This window comes from Hypanus sabinus, chromosome 12 (assembly GCF_030144855.1).
Source record: "Hypanus sabinus isolate sHypSab1 chromosome 12, sHypSab1.hap1, whole genome shotgun sequence".
In the NCBI taxonomy this organism is placed as follows: Eukaryota; Metazoa; Chordata; class Chondrichthyes; order Myliobatiformes; family Dasyatidae; genus Hypanus; species Hypanus sabinus.
Window position 1 is genome coordinate 63,581,996 of NC_082717.1, and position 19,308 is coordinate 63,601,303.

General features: G+C 39.8%; 1 protein-coding gene across 1 annotated transcript in view; it reads left to right on the forward strand.

Moving 5' to 3' along the window:
* Window positions 1–1,056: 1,056 nt before the first annotated feature.
* LOC132402944 (synaptojanin-2-like) overlaps window positions 1,057–19,308 on the forward strand; it is a 122,186-nt gene continuing 103,934 nt past the window's right edge. Inside the window, exons 1-3 of the mRNA XM_059986082.1 lie at window positions 1,057–1,387; window positions 5,222–5,308; window positions 18,125–18,389. Coding sequence (XP_059842065.1) covers window positions 1,264–1,387; window positions 5,222–5,308; window positions 18,125–18,389 — 476 coding nt within the window. The 5' untranslated portion in view covers window positions 1,057–1,263. The remainder of the gene's footprint in view (window positions 1,388–5,221; window positions 5,309–18,124; window positions 18,390–19,308) is intronic.

Sequence of the window (19,308 nt, forward strand, 5' to 3'; positions counted from 1 at the left end):
ATCCCTCGAATTCTTGCAGCAGTTTCAGTTTTGGACAATATTCCACCATCTGTAGTCTCTTGTGTCTTCACACATTACCACTGTTGATTTAATTATTAGCATTTTGGGTCAAGGTCATTCATCAGGTATGGAGAGAAAAGTCAGCCAACATGAAGAGGGGGAGTGATGAGACTGGGGTCAGTAAGTGATTAGTGGACTGAAGAGGGGTGTAAGATAATGTGCAAAGGAGCCAGGTTAGCAAGGAAAAGTGGAGTTGGAAAATAAAGGTTGATGGGTTTAAGGTAGAAGGAAATGAGCTGGTGGAGCCCAATCTTTGGTGAGGTACACAGGGAGACATTAACTCCCATCTGCAACCTTCTTTTTCCCCACTTAAACTCCGCTTCCCCAGTCAGTTCAAACCCCATTGAAGTACTGTCCCGCAGTCATTCTCTGAAAATCAGATACTGTTTGTTTTGAAAACATGAAATGAAACAAAATCAAAGGAATGTTTTTTCTTGCTTTCTTAACCACACAATAGCCAAACTTATCAATTTGTTGAATATTTAGAGTTTCTTGAAAATAAGACTGCTTGAATTAATTGTGTCAAATTTTCCCTCACGTACATGTAAAAGATCCCCAAAACACCAATTTGAAGAAGAATATTGGAGTTATTTCGGTATCCAGATTACAAATCGGTAACCATTAACCAGTAAAAAGCCCAGTAATCCTTTGAGACAAAGTTTGCCCACTTAAAGTCTGGGATCCTTGTAACGGGGCGTGTCTTGGAGATAAACCCCATGATTACCTAACCTGAACCCTCAACTTTAACAGCCCATAGGGAGTTGTCCCTGTCTCCTCTATAGTTAACTTGGACCATTGGTCACTTGCTTACCAGGACAAGAACACAAAATGCCGGAGTCCTAACCCAGCTCGGGCATTTCTTCTGGACCACCGTTTCCACCCTCCCCATTAAGGGGCATACAGTACTGTACCATTGCGGAGCCCCTGCAATTGCCTCTTCGTTTGCAACCTCTTGATGGCGCTCGCGACCAAGTGAAAGTTGGACGAGTTGGCGGCTCCGCACTTGCTATTGGCTGTGCTGCCCTGAGACCGATCCACCTTGGACAGGGCGGAAGGAGAGCTTGAGGCTGGGTAGTGGGAGTGGTCGGTTTTGCGGCAAAGTTACCGGGGAGGTCGAACCGTAGGTGGCGAGCCGCTGCGTACATGGAAGCCAGACTTGGGAAACGCACCGCACTCTGACCAGTTTTTCTCTGGAGCGCAGCCATGGCTTTGACCAAAGGGTTTCGAGTGTTTGAGAAGCGGGAGCCCGGTGTCTGTAGCGTGCTGCTGGGCTCCAGGAATCGCCAGGATTGCCTGCTGTTCAAGGCGGGTGCGGTGGCCGTCGTGTGTGAGTAATCGCCCGCGTTTCCGGGGTGACAATAGGGTTCACCCTTGGGACTTATCCGTTTCAGTTTAGCCCTAGGAACACGCAAAAAACCCCAGCAAAAAGCAGGGGTGGGGGTCGGAGTGCTTTTGGGCTTCCAGGTAGAAGGGGAGCATCTGTCCTATAAACTGAGCCCAGGTTTAGTGATGCGATATTAAAAAATCGAACTCAAACAAAATACTGGTATTGAGAAATTTGTATTTTGCCCTTCAAACACTTTCACCTTGCCGGCATTGGTTAATGCAGAAATCTTTGTAAAATATACTTTCTATCAGTCTTTTGCACGGATGTTCAGTTTGCGTGTATGTGGGAGGGCGTGTGCATTAACCGAAGTTGGGAAATAAATTGGGAAACAGAATGTCATGGTAATAACCTGATTAGTTTTTGACTGCTATGCAAATTATCAGAGGTAAATATTCGGAAGAAGAGGTTGCATTTCACTGGGCTCTGGCATTAAGGTTCTGGCCAGTATGGTTTTGAGATTGGACTACTTTTTAACTATATTGGTGGGACCAAGGTGTTAATGGAGAAAAGTAAATAGGATTGTAACGAAGGCAATTTATTTCGTATGAGGGGAATTTCCACCGCACCACAGCATACATCACGCAACAGCGAGCAAATAGCTAACAAAGTGATGTTGGCTGTTATACCAATGGCAGGGAGTGAAGTCTGAGATGTAAGACTGTGTATGGTTTTAGTCCGTGTCTATTTGCTCAAGAGGGGTGGTCTTCATCTAGTTACACAACTCAGTTAAGCTTGTCTGCAAGGGTTCTGACAGTGCAAAGCGAGGTGAGAAAGCAGACTGAGCCAATTGCAAAGGGACACACAGGTTCGACAGGGGGATGGAAGATGAAGTACAGTCGAATATTGCAAATTGCACATGTACAATTTCCTTAAATACATGAACACACTAACATTAATTTCCCATAATTCTTTGCGGTATGTACTGATTTTCTCTGAGGTATAGATATAAATACAGTTGATTAATAATGAAGTACAATTGTACCGAATTTTTTCCTGCCTTCTTGAGTCATTTGCAGGGAAGTACAATTCTGTATATGTTTCCAATAGTTAATACCTTATAGACCTGAATAGAATTAATGTCAAATTATTTAGATTGCTTTGCAGTGGGATGCAGTTTGGTTAATGTTAGATGAGAGTGGAGTGAATGTCTTGCGTGTTGCCTGAAATAAGTACTTCTAAAACTTTAAAATCATGGTTAAGAAAAAAAACAAACTCATTCTCCCAGCCTACACACCTAATAACCTTCTGTTTGTTTGTGGTTTTAATATTCGTCTGAAGAAGTAGATGTTGGTTTTGCATCTCAAAGATGCCTCTTAATTGTCCTGTGTGATGTTGTTTTGAAATTGTCACCTGCATTAGATAATCCTGTATTGTGATGCTATTTTTTGACAGTTATGTTTTTAACAGTTTGGTAAGAGCAGACATTGTCTAAACAAGAGAGATAGGTTTGTACATAGATCCAAAGGTGTATTCATTTTTGAAATCTTGAGGAATGATGAAAACAATGGCCTTGAAGTTCCACAAAATGGTTTGAGAACATTTGATTGGGCAGGAATCTCCTATGCGGGAGATTATTAGAGCTACGAGAGACTGCAGATACTGGAATTTGGAGCAAATAACAGCAAATCTCTTCAAGAATTCAGCCGGTCAAGCAACATCTGTGGGGGGCACAGGAATGGACGCAAGATTCTGCAGATGCTGGAAATCCAGAGTAACACATGCAAAATGCTGGAGGAACTCAGCAGGTCAGACATCTATGGAAAGGAATAAACAGTGTTTTGGGCCTAGATCCTTTATCAGGATTGGAAAGGAAGGAATATTTGACAATTTCTTTCCAGATGCAGCCCAACCTGCTAAGTTCTCCCAGCAGTTTTTTTTTGAGATACAGGGTAAATAGTTTACATAGTAATTTAAACTGTTTTGTGTTCTAGTGTGATGTTCAGCCATGAATACACTGATGCAGCTTATTTACTTTCTAGCAGTGCCATTAATATTGGATGTCACTGTTGACAGATCCCCATTGTAGTGATATGCAACATACAGAATTATAAGAGTAATATCATGAACAGCTTTCGTTCTGATCATGTAAACTGATGTGAATTGAAGGATGCTGCAGTGATGGGAGATTAATTCAACTAGATGGGCTGAAGTATTCTCTTTGTAAAAATATTTTCACTGATTACATCTCAAAGGTCAGTTCAAAGTTAATGGGAGAACTTTTTGCAGGACTTGACATAGGGATGTGCTGTCATAGATTAGCTGTTGCCTCTGCAAATTTCTGGTCTGGTTTTGAATTCAGTTCAGTCTGCAAGAATGAAAAAGGTTGTTTCAAGGTTTTGTGTAGGTTTGTTTTTATGCAGAGTGTGATAGGTGCCTGACATCCACTGCCGGGGATTGTGGTAGAGGCACATGGATGTCGTAAAAATGAAGGGGTATAGACTGTGAAGGTGGGAAGGATTAGATTGATTATGGAATAGTCTTATCTAGTTTGGCGCAATGTTTTGGGCTGAAGGACTCGTACTGTGCTGCACAGTTCATTGTAGATATGTTTTTAGCCATGGCAAATGCACTGTGACTAGGTCTGAAAGAAAAGTAACCTACCAGTAATGGGAGAAGATATCAGATCTAAGAGATTCTGCAGATGCTGGAAATCTTGACTAACATACAAAATGCTGGAGAAACTCAGCAGGTCAGCAGCATCTAGGAAGGGAGATAAGCAGTCAATGTTTCAGGCTAAGACCCTTCACCAGGACTGGAAAGAAGGGGGCAGAAGCCAGAATAAAGGAAGGGGAAAGGGAGACGGGGAGGCAAGCTGGCAGTAATAGGTGAGTCCAGATGAGCAGGAAAGTGGGAATGATGTGTGAAGCTAAGGGATGATAGGTGCTGAACAAAAAAGAAAGGGCGGAAGAGGGAATCGGATAAGATAGCAGATCATGGAATAAAAGGAGGGGAACCAGAGGAAGGTGATTGTTGGAGGAGGGGAAGCGGAGGGGTGATAGGGCCACAGAAATAAGGGAAAAGGGGAGTAACCATTACCTTCTGTTTTCTTTGATTTCCTGTGCCTTCTCACCTCTCTTCCCCAAACCTTGCGACCTGTCCATCATCTCTTTAATTGCCACCTCCTTCTCTATTCTGTCGTCACTTGTCCTCTCTTAACAGATTTCTTCTTCACCCTGCCTCTTCCACATCACCTCCTAGATTCTCACTTTATTTACCTTCACCTCCCCTTCCCCTACCCAGTTACCTTCTTCCTCACCTGTATTGCCTATCACCTGCCAGTCTGTATATCTGTTCTTCCCCCTATCTTTTTATTCTAGCTTCTGCCCACTTTCTTTCAAGTGCTGCTGAATGGTCTTAGCCCTAGACAGCAACTGTTCATTTTCCTCCATTGATACTGCTGTGACCTGCTGAGTTCCTCCAGCATTTTGTGTGTTGCAGAAGATATTAAATGCTGTGTTCATAGATGTCACAACTTGCCGTGAGGAGTTCAGCAGTGGTATTACCAGAAGCAACACACGAGTAAGTCCTCTGGTCTGTGATTGGTACTGAGATCTAAAGGATAAGAAATGTTAACAGTTTAAAGCTTGAAGGGAGAGGGGATGGAGTTACGAAGCAGATCGCGTTAATCGCGTGGGAACATGGACTGTGCAATTTATATTTGTTTTGAGTTGCCTTTAGTGGATGTTAAAGCCCTTCCATTACGTAACCACTATTTAAATTCCAGTTAGATCCCACATGTCATTTGTGTAATGGGAATGTTTGGTTTTGTTTCAGCATCAGTAGAGAAGGAGGTTGCGAAGGAGCATTATGAGAAAATAATGGATGCATACGGCTGTCTGGGTGTACTTCGAATTAAGAATGGTAAGTGAATTGGTGGTGTTAAAATTTCTGAATATAATGGGATCAGGTAAAATAGGGATCACTTTTATAAAACATCTAATTTTAAATACAAAGATTAAAATAGCAAATCTGTGCTTTTACATTCTATAATGCTGGTTTTATTAAAACTAATATGTTGATAGTGTATGTATGCATATGCTTTTCTGCTTTTTAGGTTTCATGACCTTCAAGGTATTTTGAAATGCCAACTTATTTGATACTAGAATGCACTTTCAAGTATACTCCCTTTTAAAAATTACGGTGGAATGTTCTACCAGATTATGACCAGCTGTAATATGAATTAACCAATTCTACTTTTCTTGCCAATTATCTGAAATTTGTTTTCTGACTTTTGCTTTCACCATTGAATTAATCAAGACTCCTCCATATGCTGAACACTACTATTAAATCTCTATCCTTTGCTTTCCAAGAACAACAATCAAACCTCTTCTCTCCCTTGTCTATTTTGATAAATCTCCTCATACATCTCCTTTAAGAGATGTTGATATCCTAACTGGACAATTACCTCCACTGAAGACTAGCCAGTGATTTATAACACTTTACAATTACCTTTGTACTCCATGGCCTCAATATTTATCTTTCTTTAAAAATAGGATAAATTGTTGTTCCAGTTATGGTGTTATGGTTAAATTATCAGATCAGTAAGTAATCCAGACATCAGGGTTAACAATCCACGGGTAAGAGTTGAAATTCTGTTATTACAAATGTGCAATGTATACTTGATCCAATTCCAAATTATCTGGAATTGAAAGCCCATCTGGTTCATTGATGTGTTATGTGGCTTTACTGTTGTGCTGCACAGGATAGATGCCAGAATAGGTTCGATAGCTCATAATAGGACTTCATAGAACCGTGTTTGGCTGTGGAGGACAGCATGATATGTAATTTCAGACCCAAGTAGATCCAGGATGAGTGCAATTAGTATTTAAAATATATTTGGCTTCTGAAGAGTATGTGCCTCTAATGGCATTTAGTCTTCTGTCTTTTGTTAGTATCAGACTGTGACTTCTGAATTTAAATTCACATCAAAGTCAGTTCCCCATTGAGAATGGAGTGACTTGGGCTGGTGGGTAGAATTGTCCCATTTTGAAGGCTCCTAGCATGTATTAATCCTGGGGAAAATGTTGGTGTTTAAAATAGAGATCAGTGCAATCTCTATATGAAATGGAGGGATTTTGTCTGACTGTCATCATTTCTAAAGATATTGCCAGGCCAGAGTGTCTGCATCATGCTTTAAGTAATGGGTAGAAGGATTAAAGAGATGATAAGGAAAACGTTTACCTCAGGTGGTGTTGGGGGTCTGTAACTGACTCTCTGAGAGGGCAGTAGGGGTCGAAGCACAGGAATGACATTTCCTGTGATTTCCCTGATCTGTAATATTGTGCTATATACTATATGTTACATCTTTTTGTTCATCAGTTCAGTTTTCTTCTATGTCTGTCAATTCAGCAGTCTGTCTATGACCATATTCAGTTATCCTCAAAGATTAAGTATTTTAAAATGTTCAAGACTTTTTAAATACATGGAGGGGTGATGGGATTTAATTCCTCTGCTACTTTTTATTCTCTTGCTATTAACAACATTTTATTTATATTCAAAGAACTTCATAGAAATGCTAGAGAGTCAAGGCCTTGTGTAAATAAGGAAAGTATTAAAAACTGATAAATCCCAAAGCTCTAAATCCCAGAGGTGTAAGTGAACTGGTATCGGGTTACTTAACTTCTAAAATTGTATGGATTTTGAATGGATCCTGGAGGATAGAAATTTGAGTCCATTATGAAAGAAAGGAACAAGAGATAAAATGGAGAATTAGGATTTGAGATCATACATTGGTAGTAAGAAATATGCTGGAAGTTTTAATAAAGAGTATGTATAGACTTAGAAAATAATAATAGAATTTAGCAGATTTGACAGCAATCTATGGCGGAGAAATCTTATGTTAGTAATCTATTGGATATATCTAGTGTTGTACATGCATTAGAGTTGGTGAATGTTGGATATTCAGATTTTCAGAAGGCTTTTGATTGGTGAAGCACCCAGAATTGATGGCCATGTCTTGGATAGAAAAGGAAGTGTAGATTATCTGGTTCTGACTTGTGGGTTATTGTTAAATTCACTGCCGTTTCTATTCCAGCAATAGCTGGTGAATCTCCAGCATTTTCTGTTTTATTAGCTACTGGTGATTATTTCCAATTAGCTTTGGCCTGATTCATTTAGCTTATTATAGCTAATTCTCTTCCAGTTGACAATTCGTATCTCTGAATCAGCATGCCCTTTTTCAGAAAAATGCTACATATCATAACAATCAGTTTCCCAAAACACCATGTCTGATTTCATTTCCAGACTTCTATCCAGTGCAGCTTAGGCTGGTCAAGGAAGTTCTCTTACAGACCTTTCAGGAATTTTTCTCCTACTGAAAGTTTTGATTTTCTCATTCCCTCTCCCATCTGTCTCAGTGTTGGAAGCCAAGAGGCAGCAGCGATAGCTGCTACATTATTATGTTGCTCTCTCATGTAATAGTGATTTCAAATTTTATACCAAAGGAAATTTGGTAGATGGCAAACCAGTAATGACAAATGAAATTGAACTTGGAAAAGAACAGGATTTTGCATTTTGGAAAGTCATATCTAGCTAGCATTTCAACAGTAAATGGCAGGACCCTGGTGACTGTTCTGGAACAGAGGAACTTTTGGAATACAAGTGTATTGCCCCCTTAAAGTGAAGTCACAGGGAGACGATTGTGAAGAACGCTTTTGGCATTCAGGGCATTGAGTTTAAAATTGAGAGGTCATAGTGAGGTTGTACAAGATGCTGGTGAGGTCACACTTGGTGTATTGTGTTCAGTTTTGGTCAGTCTATTAAGGGAAATATGTTATTAAACTAGAAAGGGAGTATAAAATATATGCAAGGATATTGCCAGGACTTGAGGGATTGAGTTATAGGGAGAGGTTGGACAGTCCAGGAGTTTAATTTTTGAAGCATAGGAGACTGAAAGGTCCTTATAGAGGTGTGTAGAATCATGAGTGGCAAAGTTAGGGTAAATGTACTCAGTTCTTTTTCACATGGTTGATGTCTCGGTCTTTTTCCTCCGATCAAGAAGCAGAAGACCTAGGTTTAAGGTGAGCAGGGAAAGATTAAATAGGAACTTGAGGGTCACCTTATTTACACAAAGTGTGAAATAGATATGAAATGAGCTGCCAGAGGAAGTGATGAAGTGTTAAACACTTGGATAGGTACATAAGTGGAAAAATTTAGAAGGTGGTTTATGGTGGCAGATGGGACGAGCTTGGATAGAGCACCTTGGTCAGCATGAACCAGCTGGGCTGAAATGCAGAGTGGAACAGACCCAACTCTATGAAATCAGTTGGTTGAAAGAGAGCAGGAGTTAAAAGCAGCATGTGATCTATGGGGATAGTGTGTTTCTGTTTGATATACTGGCCTGTTTGCCCAAATTTTTACAGGAACTATTCCAGCTAATTTTACCTAGAATTATGAATGAGAAAGGACACCGACCCATTCACTCTGTCCCAGTTTTCAGAAGAGTTACATTTTGAACCCATCACTATATCCTTGATATTCCTTTTCTCTCGTCCATCTATTGATCCTTTATTGATGGTTCTACTGAAACCATTTCCAAAGCAAATCGGACATGGTATACCTAAGCACAGACAAAATGCTGGAGGAACTCTGGAGGTCAGACAGCCTCTATGGAAATGACTAAATAGTCAACGTTTCAGGCCGAGATCCTTCTTAAGGACTGAAAAGCAAGAGTTAAGATGCCAGAATATGCCTAACTCTAAATATGCCTCATATTAAATAATTTCTTCCTCTCATGCATTGCTATTTTTGTTTTTCACACAAACTCTGCTGTCAGTATGTTGATTTCCCAGGTACCGAAAATAGTTTTAGTTTATCTGACTTCATGACACCGGTCTATCAAATATCTACTGCTCCAAGGAGAAGGAAGCACAGTTTCTGTGGTCTATTTATGAGACCTCACAAATGAGGATACATTTCCCTTGAATGGTAAGAACAAGTAGGATCAGTCAAGTAAACAGAATTAGAGAGATTTCCATCATTTAAGATTTTGTTTATTTATAGCACCTTTAGTTAAGAGAAATGTTGGATTTTTATTGATTTCTGTATCACCTAAAATACTTAACATTTTTGTCAGGTTAGGAATTAATGGTGTTGCTGTAAAGCACGAATGACTAACTCTCTATAGTGTCTTTTCTAAAAATAATTTTGGTTTTCTAACTTCACTAAACAAAGCAGGTTGTGGGTACAATATAACATTGCTCAAGCACCTTTCGAAAGGAAAAAAAACCCCCTGCTTTATGAAAGTGGTTGTTTATGCGGACAAAGTACTTTCCAGATCTGGTAGGAGTTGATAAATCTAATTGCCAACCAATTATACCCATCAACATCACCAACCCAAGGCAAAGCTGGCTTTTTAATACCCACAACATTCAAGGCACATTTAGTTCAACCTGGAAACCAGCTTTTCTTCTCCAGTAGCTTTGTGGTGATAAGGAATCTGTTGCCAGCAGGTAACTGAAGATCTGGGGCTTATTAGTTTCCTAACTGTTTTCAGTGTTTCAGATCAATCTGAAATGTTCATGGAAGGAAATGTACTTAAGCTAACCAGCAGACCCAAGCATGTGTTCTGAATCTTCAGCTAATCCTTTTAAGTATTTTCCAGCTTGCTTGGAATTTTGTATTTTAACTATGAATGTTAATTAAGAACGTTAAGTATGAGATTCAGATTTATTTGTCTCATGTACATCGAAACATATCAATGCACCCAAATATGTGCTGGGGGCAATCTGTGAATATCAGCACGCATTTTAGTGCCAACTCAGGATGCTCACAATATTCAGCAGAACAAAGCAAGCAGCAGCAGCAACAACAACAGAACTAAACAAGGTATCAATAGCAAACCTAGTCACCCTCCCATTCACCCTGCCCCCTCATAAACACAGATAGTCCTCAAACCCCACTTCAGACCACTTCCAGCCTCCAGTTCTTGGCCCTGGACTCTCAAACTGGCAGACATTAGGCCTCCAACCCCCAGTGCCTGGCCCAGGCTCACAGACCTCTACCTCTGACTTGCCAACTTCAGTCTTCAATAGACTCACTGAACTCTGGACTTTGATCTTCAGCTTTTTCCTTTGGACTTTGCCAACTTTTGAGTATTGACCAATCATGGTTTTGACCTCAGGACTCACGTGGACCTCCAACCCCGGTGACCTGGGGGTTCACAAGCCCTTGTCACTTCCACCTGTATGGACCAGCGTCTTGATATTCACCTGTGGATCGCTGGTCTCTTCCGTGCCTGCTGACCCAGTCTCCCAAATAGCTGGCCTTTGACCAAGGAACAGTTTGGGCCTCAACTTCCAGATTTATACAAACCCCTGACCCCAAGTGACTCATGACAGTGAATAGCAGCTCAGCTGCACAAGTAATCTGTTGCTTGGTTGCTCTCTCAGGATCATTTAGCCTGTGAGCTGATACATAAATTGGCCTTTCACGTGGTCATTTTTAAAATACAAGATACTAACCAAGCTGGAGAGTTCTTTCACCTTTATGACAACTTTTATAACTTTTTACCCTAAGCATTATACACATAGCAACCTCAATTTCTTGTCTCTTCACCCAACAAATCCTTTATCCTCCAGGAGGGCATTGATAAGAGTGGGTAGGGGAATGATTTTTGTCGTGGCAGTTGGATCAGTAGAAACTACAGGTTTAAGATAATGGGTTAGAATAAAAGAGTCATAGAGCACTACAGCACAGAAATAGGTTCTTCTGCTCATCTAGTCCATGCTGAAAGCCCCATCAGACTGCACCTGGACCATAGTCGTCCATACCCCTCCCATCCATGTACCTGTCCAAACTTCACTTAACTGTTACAATCAAAGCTGCATCTTCCACTTTGGCAGGGAGCTTGGTCCACACTCTCAACACCCTCTGAGTGAAGAGGTACCCCTCTTAGATTCCCTTTAATTATTGTACCTTTCACCCTTAACCTGTGACCTATAGTTCTAGTTTCACCCAACCTCAGTGGAAACGCCTGCCCTCTATCTGTACCCCTCATAATTTTGTATACCCCTCATTCTTCTGCACACCAGATAATAAAATTCTAACCTCTTCAAACTTTTCCTATAGCTCAGCTCCTCAAGTCCTGGAAACATGCTTGAAACTTTTGTGTAACTTTTTTTTCCAGGAATCAAGTTAGAATCTGAATTGCTTTAGCTAGAGGTGATAGAAATGGATTCAGCGGTCATTGTGATGAGCTAAGTTGATGTTAGCTGTGGTCCAATGGCTGTGATTGATGCTTACTATGAATATGTTTCTTGGTGCTGGTTTGTCATGATTGATGATCACCAATAGATCAATGACTCCATGATTTCTTTTATTTGAGAAATTTATTCTGTGTGGAATGATTATCATGTTGTTTCCGGAGCGGTTTCTGAGGTGCTCAATATTACTCATTGTACATTTCAGTTCCTTCAGTATGATCAGATGTAATGAGCACAGACCGTTATGGAAATCAGACATCCCCTCTTTCATCAAAAATAGATTCATGGTGTTTATATATTTATTAAGGCACATTTCAATAAGTTTCAACAAAAACGAAACTGCAAGAAGAAAAATATCCCAAAGCTGCTGATAGTGTAAGTGTGTTGTCAATTCCTTCTCAGCAGTACATTGGATGTAAATTCTTCTCTTAAATTGTTTGCTTCATGAATACAATTACTCATGATTGGTAGAGGCAGGTTCGATATTGTCATTTAAAGTAATATTGGATAGGTATATGGACAGGAAAGGAATGGAGGGTTATAGGCTGAGTGCAAGTCGGTGGGACTAGGAGAGAGTAAGTGTTCAGCACGGATTAGGAGGGCCGAGATGGCCTGTTTCTGTGCTGTAATTGTTATATGGTTATTATATGAATACAGCTTCCACGTTCTGAATGTTTTCATACTTAATTTACTAATTAATTCCTCAGTTCACTAGCACAAAACATTCTGCAATGCTGGAAATTCCACAAAATTCTGGAGGGTCTCAGCAGAGCAGGCAGCATCTGCGGAAATGAACAAGCAGTCAACGTTTCACAACTGAAAAGGAAGGGGAAGACGTCAGAATAAAAAGCTGAGGGAGGGGAAGAGGAATAGCTATAAAGTATTAAGTGAAGCCAGATGGGTGGGAAAGGTAAAGGGCTGGAGATGAAGGAATTTGATAGGAGAGGAGAGTGGATCGTGGGAGAAAGGAAAGGAGGAGGGGCACCACGGGGAGTTGATAGGCAAGAAAAGGTAAGAAGCCAGAGTAGGCAAGAGAAGCAGAGGTGAGGGGGAGGGAAATTCTTTTTTTACTGAAAGAAGAAATGGATATTGATTGCAACAGGTTGGATGGACTATAAGGTGTTGCTGAGGGTGGCCGCAGTTTGGCACCCACGTGGCAAGACAGGAGTAGGAATCGGAATTAAAATGCTTGGCCACTGGGCAGTTCCACTTTTAGCAGATGGAGTGGAGGTGTTTGATGAAGCACCACTCCAACTTATTAATGTAGCAAACCTCTATTATTTCCAATTCATCTATAAGGAAATAGATACTGTCCCATGTACCCCTAATTGGCCTCAGCAATGCCCTTTATAACTAAAGCGTAGTCTCCCTGAAATAGAAAATGCTCAGCAGGTCAGGTTGTGTCTATGGAAAGAGAAGCAGAGTCAACAGATACCTGACCAAAGGTCTTCAACTTGAAATGTTAACTATGTTTCATTTTATTGGTGCTTTCTGACCTGCTGAGTATTTCCAATTATTTTCTATTTTTATTTTGTTTCCAGCATCTGCAGATTTTTATTTTTATAACTAGTGTACTTTTTTGATTATCCAAAAATAAACAGTGATGTTAACTTTATTAATTACTTGCTGTATTTATGGACTGGCCTTTTGTTAATCAAATGCTGAGTTTACTTGGATCTCTCTGCAATCTTCTTTTGAATTAAATATTGTAAATCTCTGATTTGTTCAGATGGTCTAGCACTTGACTTCACTGTCAGGCCGGAGTGTGAGCCGAGGGTCCAGAAGTGTCAATATTGTAAATCTCTGATTTGTTCAGATGGTCTAGCACTTGACTTCACTGTCAGGCCGGAGTGTGAGCCGAGGGTCCAGAAGTGTGTGACCAGAGCCAACAGTCTGATGTGCAGCCATGGCCAGAATCTGGCCTGTGGGCTGGTTGTACAGCAAATATTGGGGTTCAGGCCAGTACCATGAGTGACTTTGTGACAGAACAGAAGTCAAGAGTGCTTGCATGTCTCTTGCTCCTCTTAAGGTCACCTGACTGGCTATATTACTGTGGGTTTGAGTATGAACAAGTAAAATCCACAAAATTTGCTATTTTGACACTGTCAATTTCCCAACAGTTATCTGAGTTTTATTGTAATAAACTTTCTTCCCTGCAAAAATGGAGAGTTTTACATTTACCCACATTATTTTCCATTTGTCAGCTCTGTCCATTCACATAACCTATCTTTAGACCTTTGTATTCTCCTTGTGTTTTCTTTGTAACTTTTCAGCCAATATGTGTGCCATCAGTAAATTTAGCAACTGCACATTCGGTGGCTGGGCCCAGGTCATTCACATAAATACTAAAAAGTTGAAGCTGCAGCATCATTCTCCCTAGCACACAAACACTTTACATCTTGCCAAATAGAGAAAAGACCTATTCTGTTTCCCGTTGGCCAACTACTCTGTCCATTCAGCACCATCAACTTCGGTATTCCATTTAAAACTCCACTGTGTCAAATTTCTTCGACTTTTGGACTTTTTAACTATTTTCTATATTCTTCTGTGTTTAACAAATTTAAGGTGTGATCTTACTAAAACAGAAGATCCCGAGGGGGTGTGACAGGGTAGATGGTGAGATTTTTTTCTAATGGGAGAATCTTGAGCAAGGACTCATGGTTTAAAAATATAAGGAAGAATTAATTCAATACTGAAATGTATTGCATCTTTTCAATGAGAGTGATGAACCTTTGGAATTCCCTATCCTGGAAGTTTCTGGAAATTAGCCCATTGAGAGCATTTAAAGAGGAAGTAGATTCTCCTTTGATAGATTAGGGAATTGGGAGAAACGAGGAACTGGTACAGATGGGATGAAGCTGGGGCAGATTATTTGGGTACACTTTGGATGATGGGGCAGGCTTGAAGGACTGAGTAACCTGCTCTTTTTTTTTCTTGAATTTCTTATGCTTCTAATATGTGGGCCTGAGGTTCACAAAGATCTTCCATATGCTCTAGTTTACCTTAGTTATGGGGCAGTGTTTTCCAGGATTCAGTGTGTTTGATCCATTTCCTTAAGGAGGTGTTCAGAACTTTACCTTCAGTAACCTGGTAATTGCTTTCCATTTACAGCTCAGAGTAGTGTGTTTCTTTCTGCTATCTGGTGTTGGGCATAGGAATGGCATAGCCTGCCCAATGGAATTAAATGGATATAATGAAGGCTATGGTGCTGGGGACTTTGGCATGAGAGAAGATGCTGGTGATGTATTTCATCAACATTCTCTACCTTTGCTGAGATGTGTCCCTGAGACATGAATTGGTTCATGTTTTTGATCATTGACCTTTAATGTCAGGGCCCGGTGTTTTATGGAAGTGCAGGCTGATAAAGGACCAATTGTGTTCAGAGTTTGAAAACAAAGCCTACCTACTAATTTCCTTTCTGCAACTAGGAAGTGGGCCTCTGAATGAGCAGAAAGACAAGCATCTTTGTATAACAAAGATCCACCTTGAGTTTTAAATTATCTTGGTTCTGAGTGCAAGTTTTGCTTAAGTGCTCTGAGGTCTGCATTGTAATTGAAGACAAGCCAGGAGTTTTATTATTGACTTGGTAGAAGCACGTTGTTTTTGAGGCAGGTTTTTGGTTCAAGCCTGCTCCGGAAGCTTGAATGTTAAATTTAAACAAACTCCAGAGTAGCTTTGAGGAGATGATACTCTGAAGCGAGTAATGTCTTTTGTTGACGTTACTAGGCTCTGCCCTCTACCTGGGTCTCAGGTATATGAAAATATCCCAAAATACTATTCAAGAAAGGATATGGTTTTCCTAAGATTTAGAGCATTGTTTATCCCTCAATCAAGTTTGTAGAAATAGGCTTGCCAGGAATTCACCCTAGCTCACTGTGTTAAGCCCATTAGATTATGCCTTTTTGAAATAATGCTTTAATATCAGTAGCCAGTTTTGAACTTTGCTTTTACTGCTGTTTGTGGAATTTTATTCTGCACGGATTGGCTGCACGTTTTCTCATTACAATTGGTACAGTTCAGAAGTACTTAATTTGTTTGGAGGTTTGAAATGTGAAATCTCTACAAGTACACCTTTATCCTTTCGTTCATGGCTGTATTTAAGTGCCATAGCCTTACATCTCTTGAAGCCTTGAGCAGAACAGCACAGGGATAGAGGTACATTGTAATGTGAAAGTGGTGGCACAGGTAGAAATGGGAGGTGAAGAAAGCTTTTGGAAAACCTCCAATAACAGCTTGGAGTAGTGTGTTTCTTCCTGGTATCTGGAATTTGGCATAAGAATGACATAACCTGCCCAATAGAATTAACTGAATTTCATTAAGGCATGGTGCTTTGGTCAGAAATTGGAAATGGGATTTGCCAGAATTGCATTTTGTTTTGGCCAGCAAAAGCATCAAATAACATAACATATCCTGGTGTATATTTCTATGATTTCACTCCAAAATGGCCGAGGTCTAACTTAATGACTCATTTACGATTCCCAGAAAAACAAATAATTAATCTGCATCTACCTAATCACCCTGCAATGTCTTATACTCTGGACAAATACAAGTCAGATTACACAAACCCAGCCTCAAATGTGGTTCCCGGTAGGCCTCAGAATTTGTCTAATAATTCTCTATGTAGTCAAAACTCCAATGAGATGATTGCCAAGAACTGAATACAGTATTGCAGAGAAGACTGGCCAAAGCTGTGTACACTTAAATGTTTTCTGTTTAGTATTCTAGTCCACTTGAGACCAGCATTCCATTTGCCTTTAATTGCATTCAATATCTATCCACCACTTTTTTTCATCAGAGCACCTTGTATTATGCCACTGTTAAAATAACCTGATTTTTAAGGTTTTGCATACCGACTTTCTGCCTGGAGAGGGTAAAATAAACAGTTCATGGAAGAGACCAAAACGGCTTATGAAAAATAAGTGTTATTAAAACACATTTATGTATGTCAACAGAGGCAACACACTGACAGAATTTAATCTGTTTTTGCATTTGTTTCCTTGCCATCAATCACCACAGTTCAACGTATTACACCTTTTATAGACGCTCGAGCTTGGTAACTTGCCACCTCTTTCAGGGTCAAGGATCAACTGGTCATAAACCTCAACCCTAAGTTGTTCAATATCCTCTCAGTTGCTTTGACTGCTGAGCATCCAACTGGTGAGGCCTGTGACAGTGCTGGTAGGGAAAGTGGGATGTTACATGGCATATAGAGCAATGTCACCTCCAAGCCATGTTCAGAGGCCAAATATATACAACACATGGAACCAGCTGGAATTGGTGAATGATAAATAATCTTCTGTGCTATCCCCAAAGATGACTGACACCTGCCTCTCCTCTGGTTTGCACCACATCCTTATCATATCTCACTGTTTCTTCTCCTCCTCCTCCTCCCCTGTCTTTCATCATGGTAATGTTAACACCACTTCTTAAAGCTGTATTGAAGTACTCTGGCACCAGTGCAGGGAGAAAACTACTTCATACAAGTTTCCCCAGGATGCGCAACATACTGATTTGGAAATATTTGGCAAATCCCTTATCATTTCTGGTCAACTCCTAGGAACATGTACCTGTGCATGAATTCCTTCCACAGACCACTGCGATATTTGAAGTAGGTTGCTCACTGTCACTTTTCTGAGGCTTGCCACATCAATGGTTATTTATGTTCAACTTCGCCATGTCATATAACTAGTCTGCTGTTTATAATGGAAAAGAGCAGCTAATTAGGTACGAGAAAATAATAATAGCTGTTAGTCAAATCCATTTCCCTCACAGACTTTGTAACTTATACACTGGACTTAAGAAAGCAGTATCAGGATAAAAGACTGCAAATGAGTGGAAATTTTATCTAAAAAATAACGGAGGGGCATTAGGCTTTGAAATGTTTCAAAGAAAAAAGTAATGAAAACATAATTGGACTAAAATTGAACAGTTATACAGGATATTTCAAGACAAATTAATTCAGTTATGCAGAGATACACAAGGAGTTTTGGTTCAAAGGTGATGCAACATCTATTTATTGAGGCGTTTGTTGTCATGATAAATCATGGTAGAGCTTGCAGGGAGAAGGTTTGATATCAGGATGGTGTGAATGGATTATATTGGTAAAAAGCTACAAGGAATTGAGACAACGGTTATATACTCATTGGTTTGTTGTAGTTTTGAATGCATTGCCTGAGTCTTGTGCAAGCAGATTTGGAAATACGATCATTTTAAAATCCAGGTATTGTTTAATCAGAAACACATAGACGATGGGGGAATAGCACTTGTCACAAGTTACTAAATGGATGATTACAGTTTGAACGTTCATATAATGGCACTTCAAACTCCACTTTGTTGCTATTCATCACAGCCTTATATTTTGTATCTCCCTCTTGGCCCATTTCTGTAGAAGGATGTGAACTTTACATAATTCTCTGATTTTTCTTTCCTCCCAGCTAAAAATTGAAAATTGTAATTCTGTCCTTTTCGTTTTCAGGTAACTCCACACTCTGCTTTCTGGTCATGGTGACAGGATGTACATCAGTTGGAAAAATCTGTGACACTGACATTTGTAAGATTACTGCTACAGAGTTTGTTCCTCTGCAAGAAGAAACAACAGATGAAGAGCGAATTATTTCTTTGAGGAAATTACTAAATACTGGCACATTTTACTTTTCATCAATTGGTTCAGCTTTTGATCTGGATCTTTGTGCACAGAAACGATTTTCAAAGGATCAAGAGACTGCAAGTCACTTTTTCTGGTAGCTCACTATTTTATTTTATTTAGCTGTACTGAGAAATGATGACCCTCAAAAATATTAGCTTCCTAGTTCTGCATTTGAGATCTCAGTGCAATATGGATTAAATGGGCCCAAGAGCTGTGCGTCCAAATGATGGTAAATTAAGTAATGTTAATAGTCAGGTTGTAGTTCTACTTCATGATTAGGGAAATGCAGAGTTTTGGTCATGATTTCCTCCCTAACTGCTTTCTGGCATATGTAGAAGTTGGTGCAGGTTTCCCTGAGATTTCCAGGATTTAAATTAATGGTGACAGGCAAATAATAGATAAGGTTAGTATTAATACAGGTTGAGTACCCCTTATCTGAAATTCCAAAATCCAAACACCTTCAAAATTCAAATTCTTTTTTTTTAATAGTGGCATCACATCACAAATGGAAAGTCTCACAGATGCTGGGAAGATTCCCAGGCAATACACAGGTCTCTGCACAGAACAGATAGTTCTCAGAAGTGTATAATGAACAGAAATTAGTGAAAGATTTAAAAAAACTGCAGAAAGCAAAAAAGCGAAGATCTCGATTGCATATCTTCTAAGTGGGAGTGAGCTTGTGCTGCTTATCAGTATGCTGATCATGAAACAAGCAAGGATCTATCACAATGAACTGAACTGAACATTGAAATAATTGTGAATATACAGCAGGTTGGCTGCAGAAATTTAATAAAAGGCAGGGCATTAAATTTTTAAAGCGTCTGCTGATCACAAAAATCTAGCACCAGAGCAAGTCTATAATACTTATTGTTTTATACCTTACATAAAACCTACAAAATTAGTAAAATACAAATACATTGTACTGTAATTTTTTAATCAAAATGTTACAACGTTGTAGGTGGAGACTGAAAGCCTGCCAATGTTTATTGTTGTTCAACAGCTGATTCAGTTAT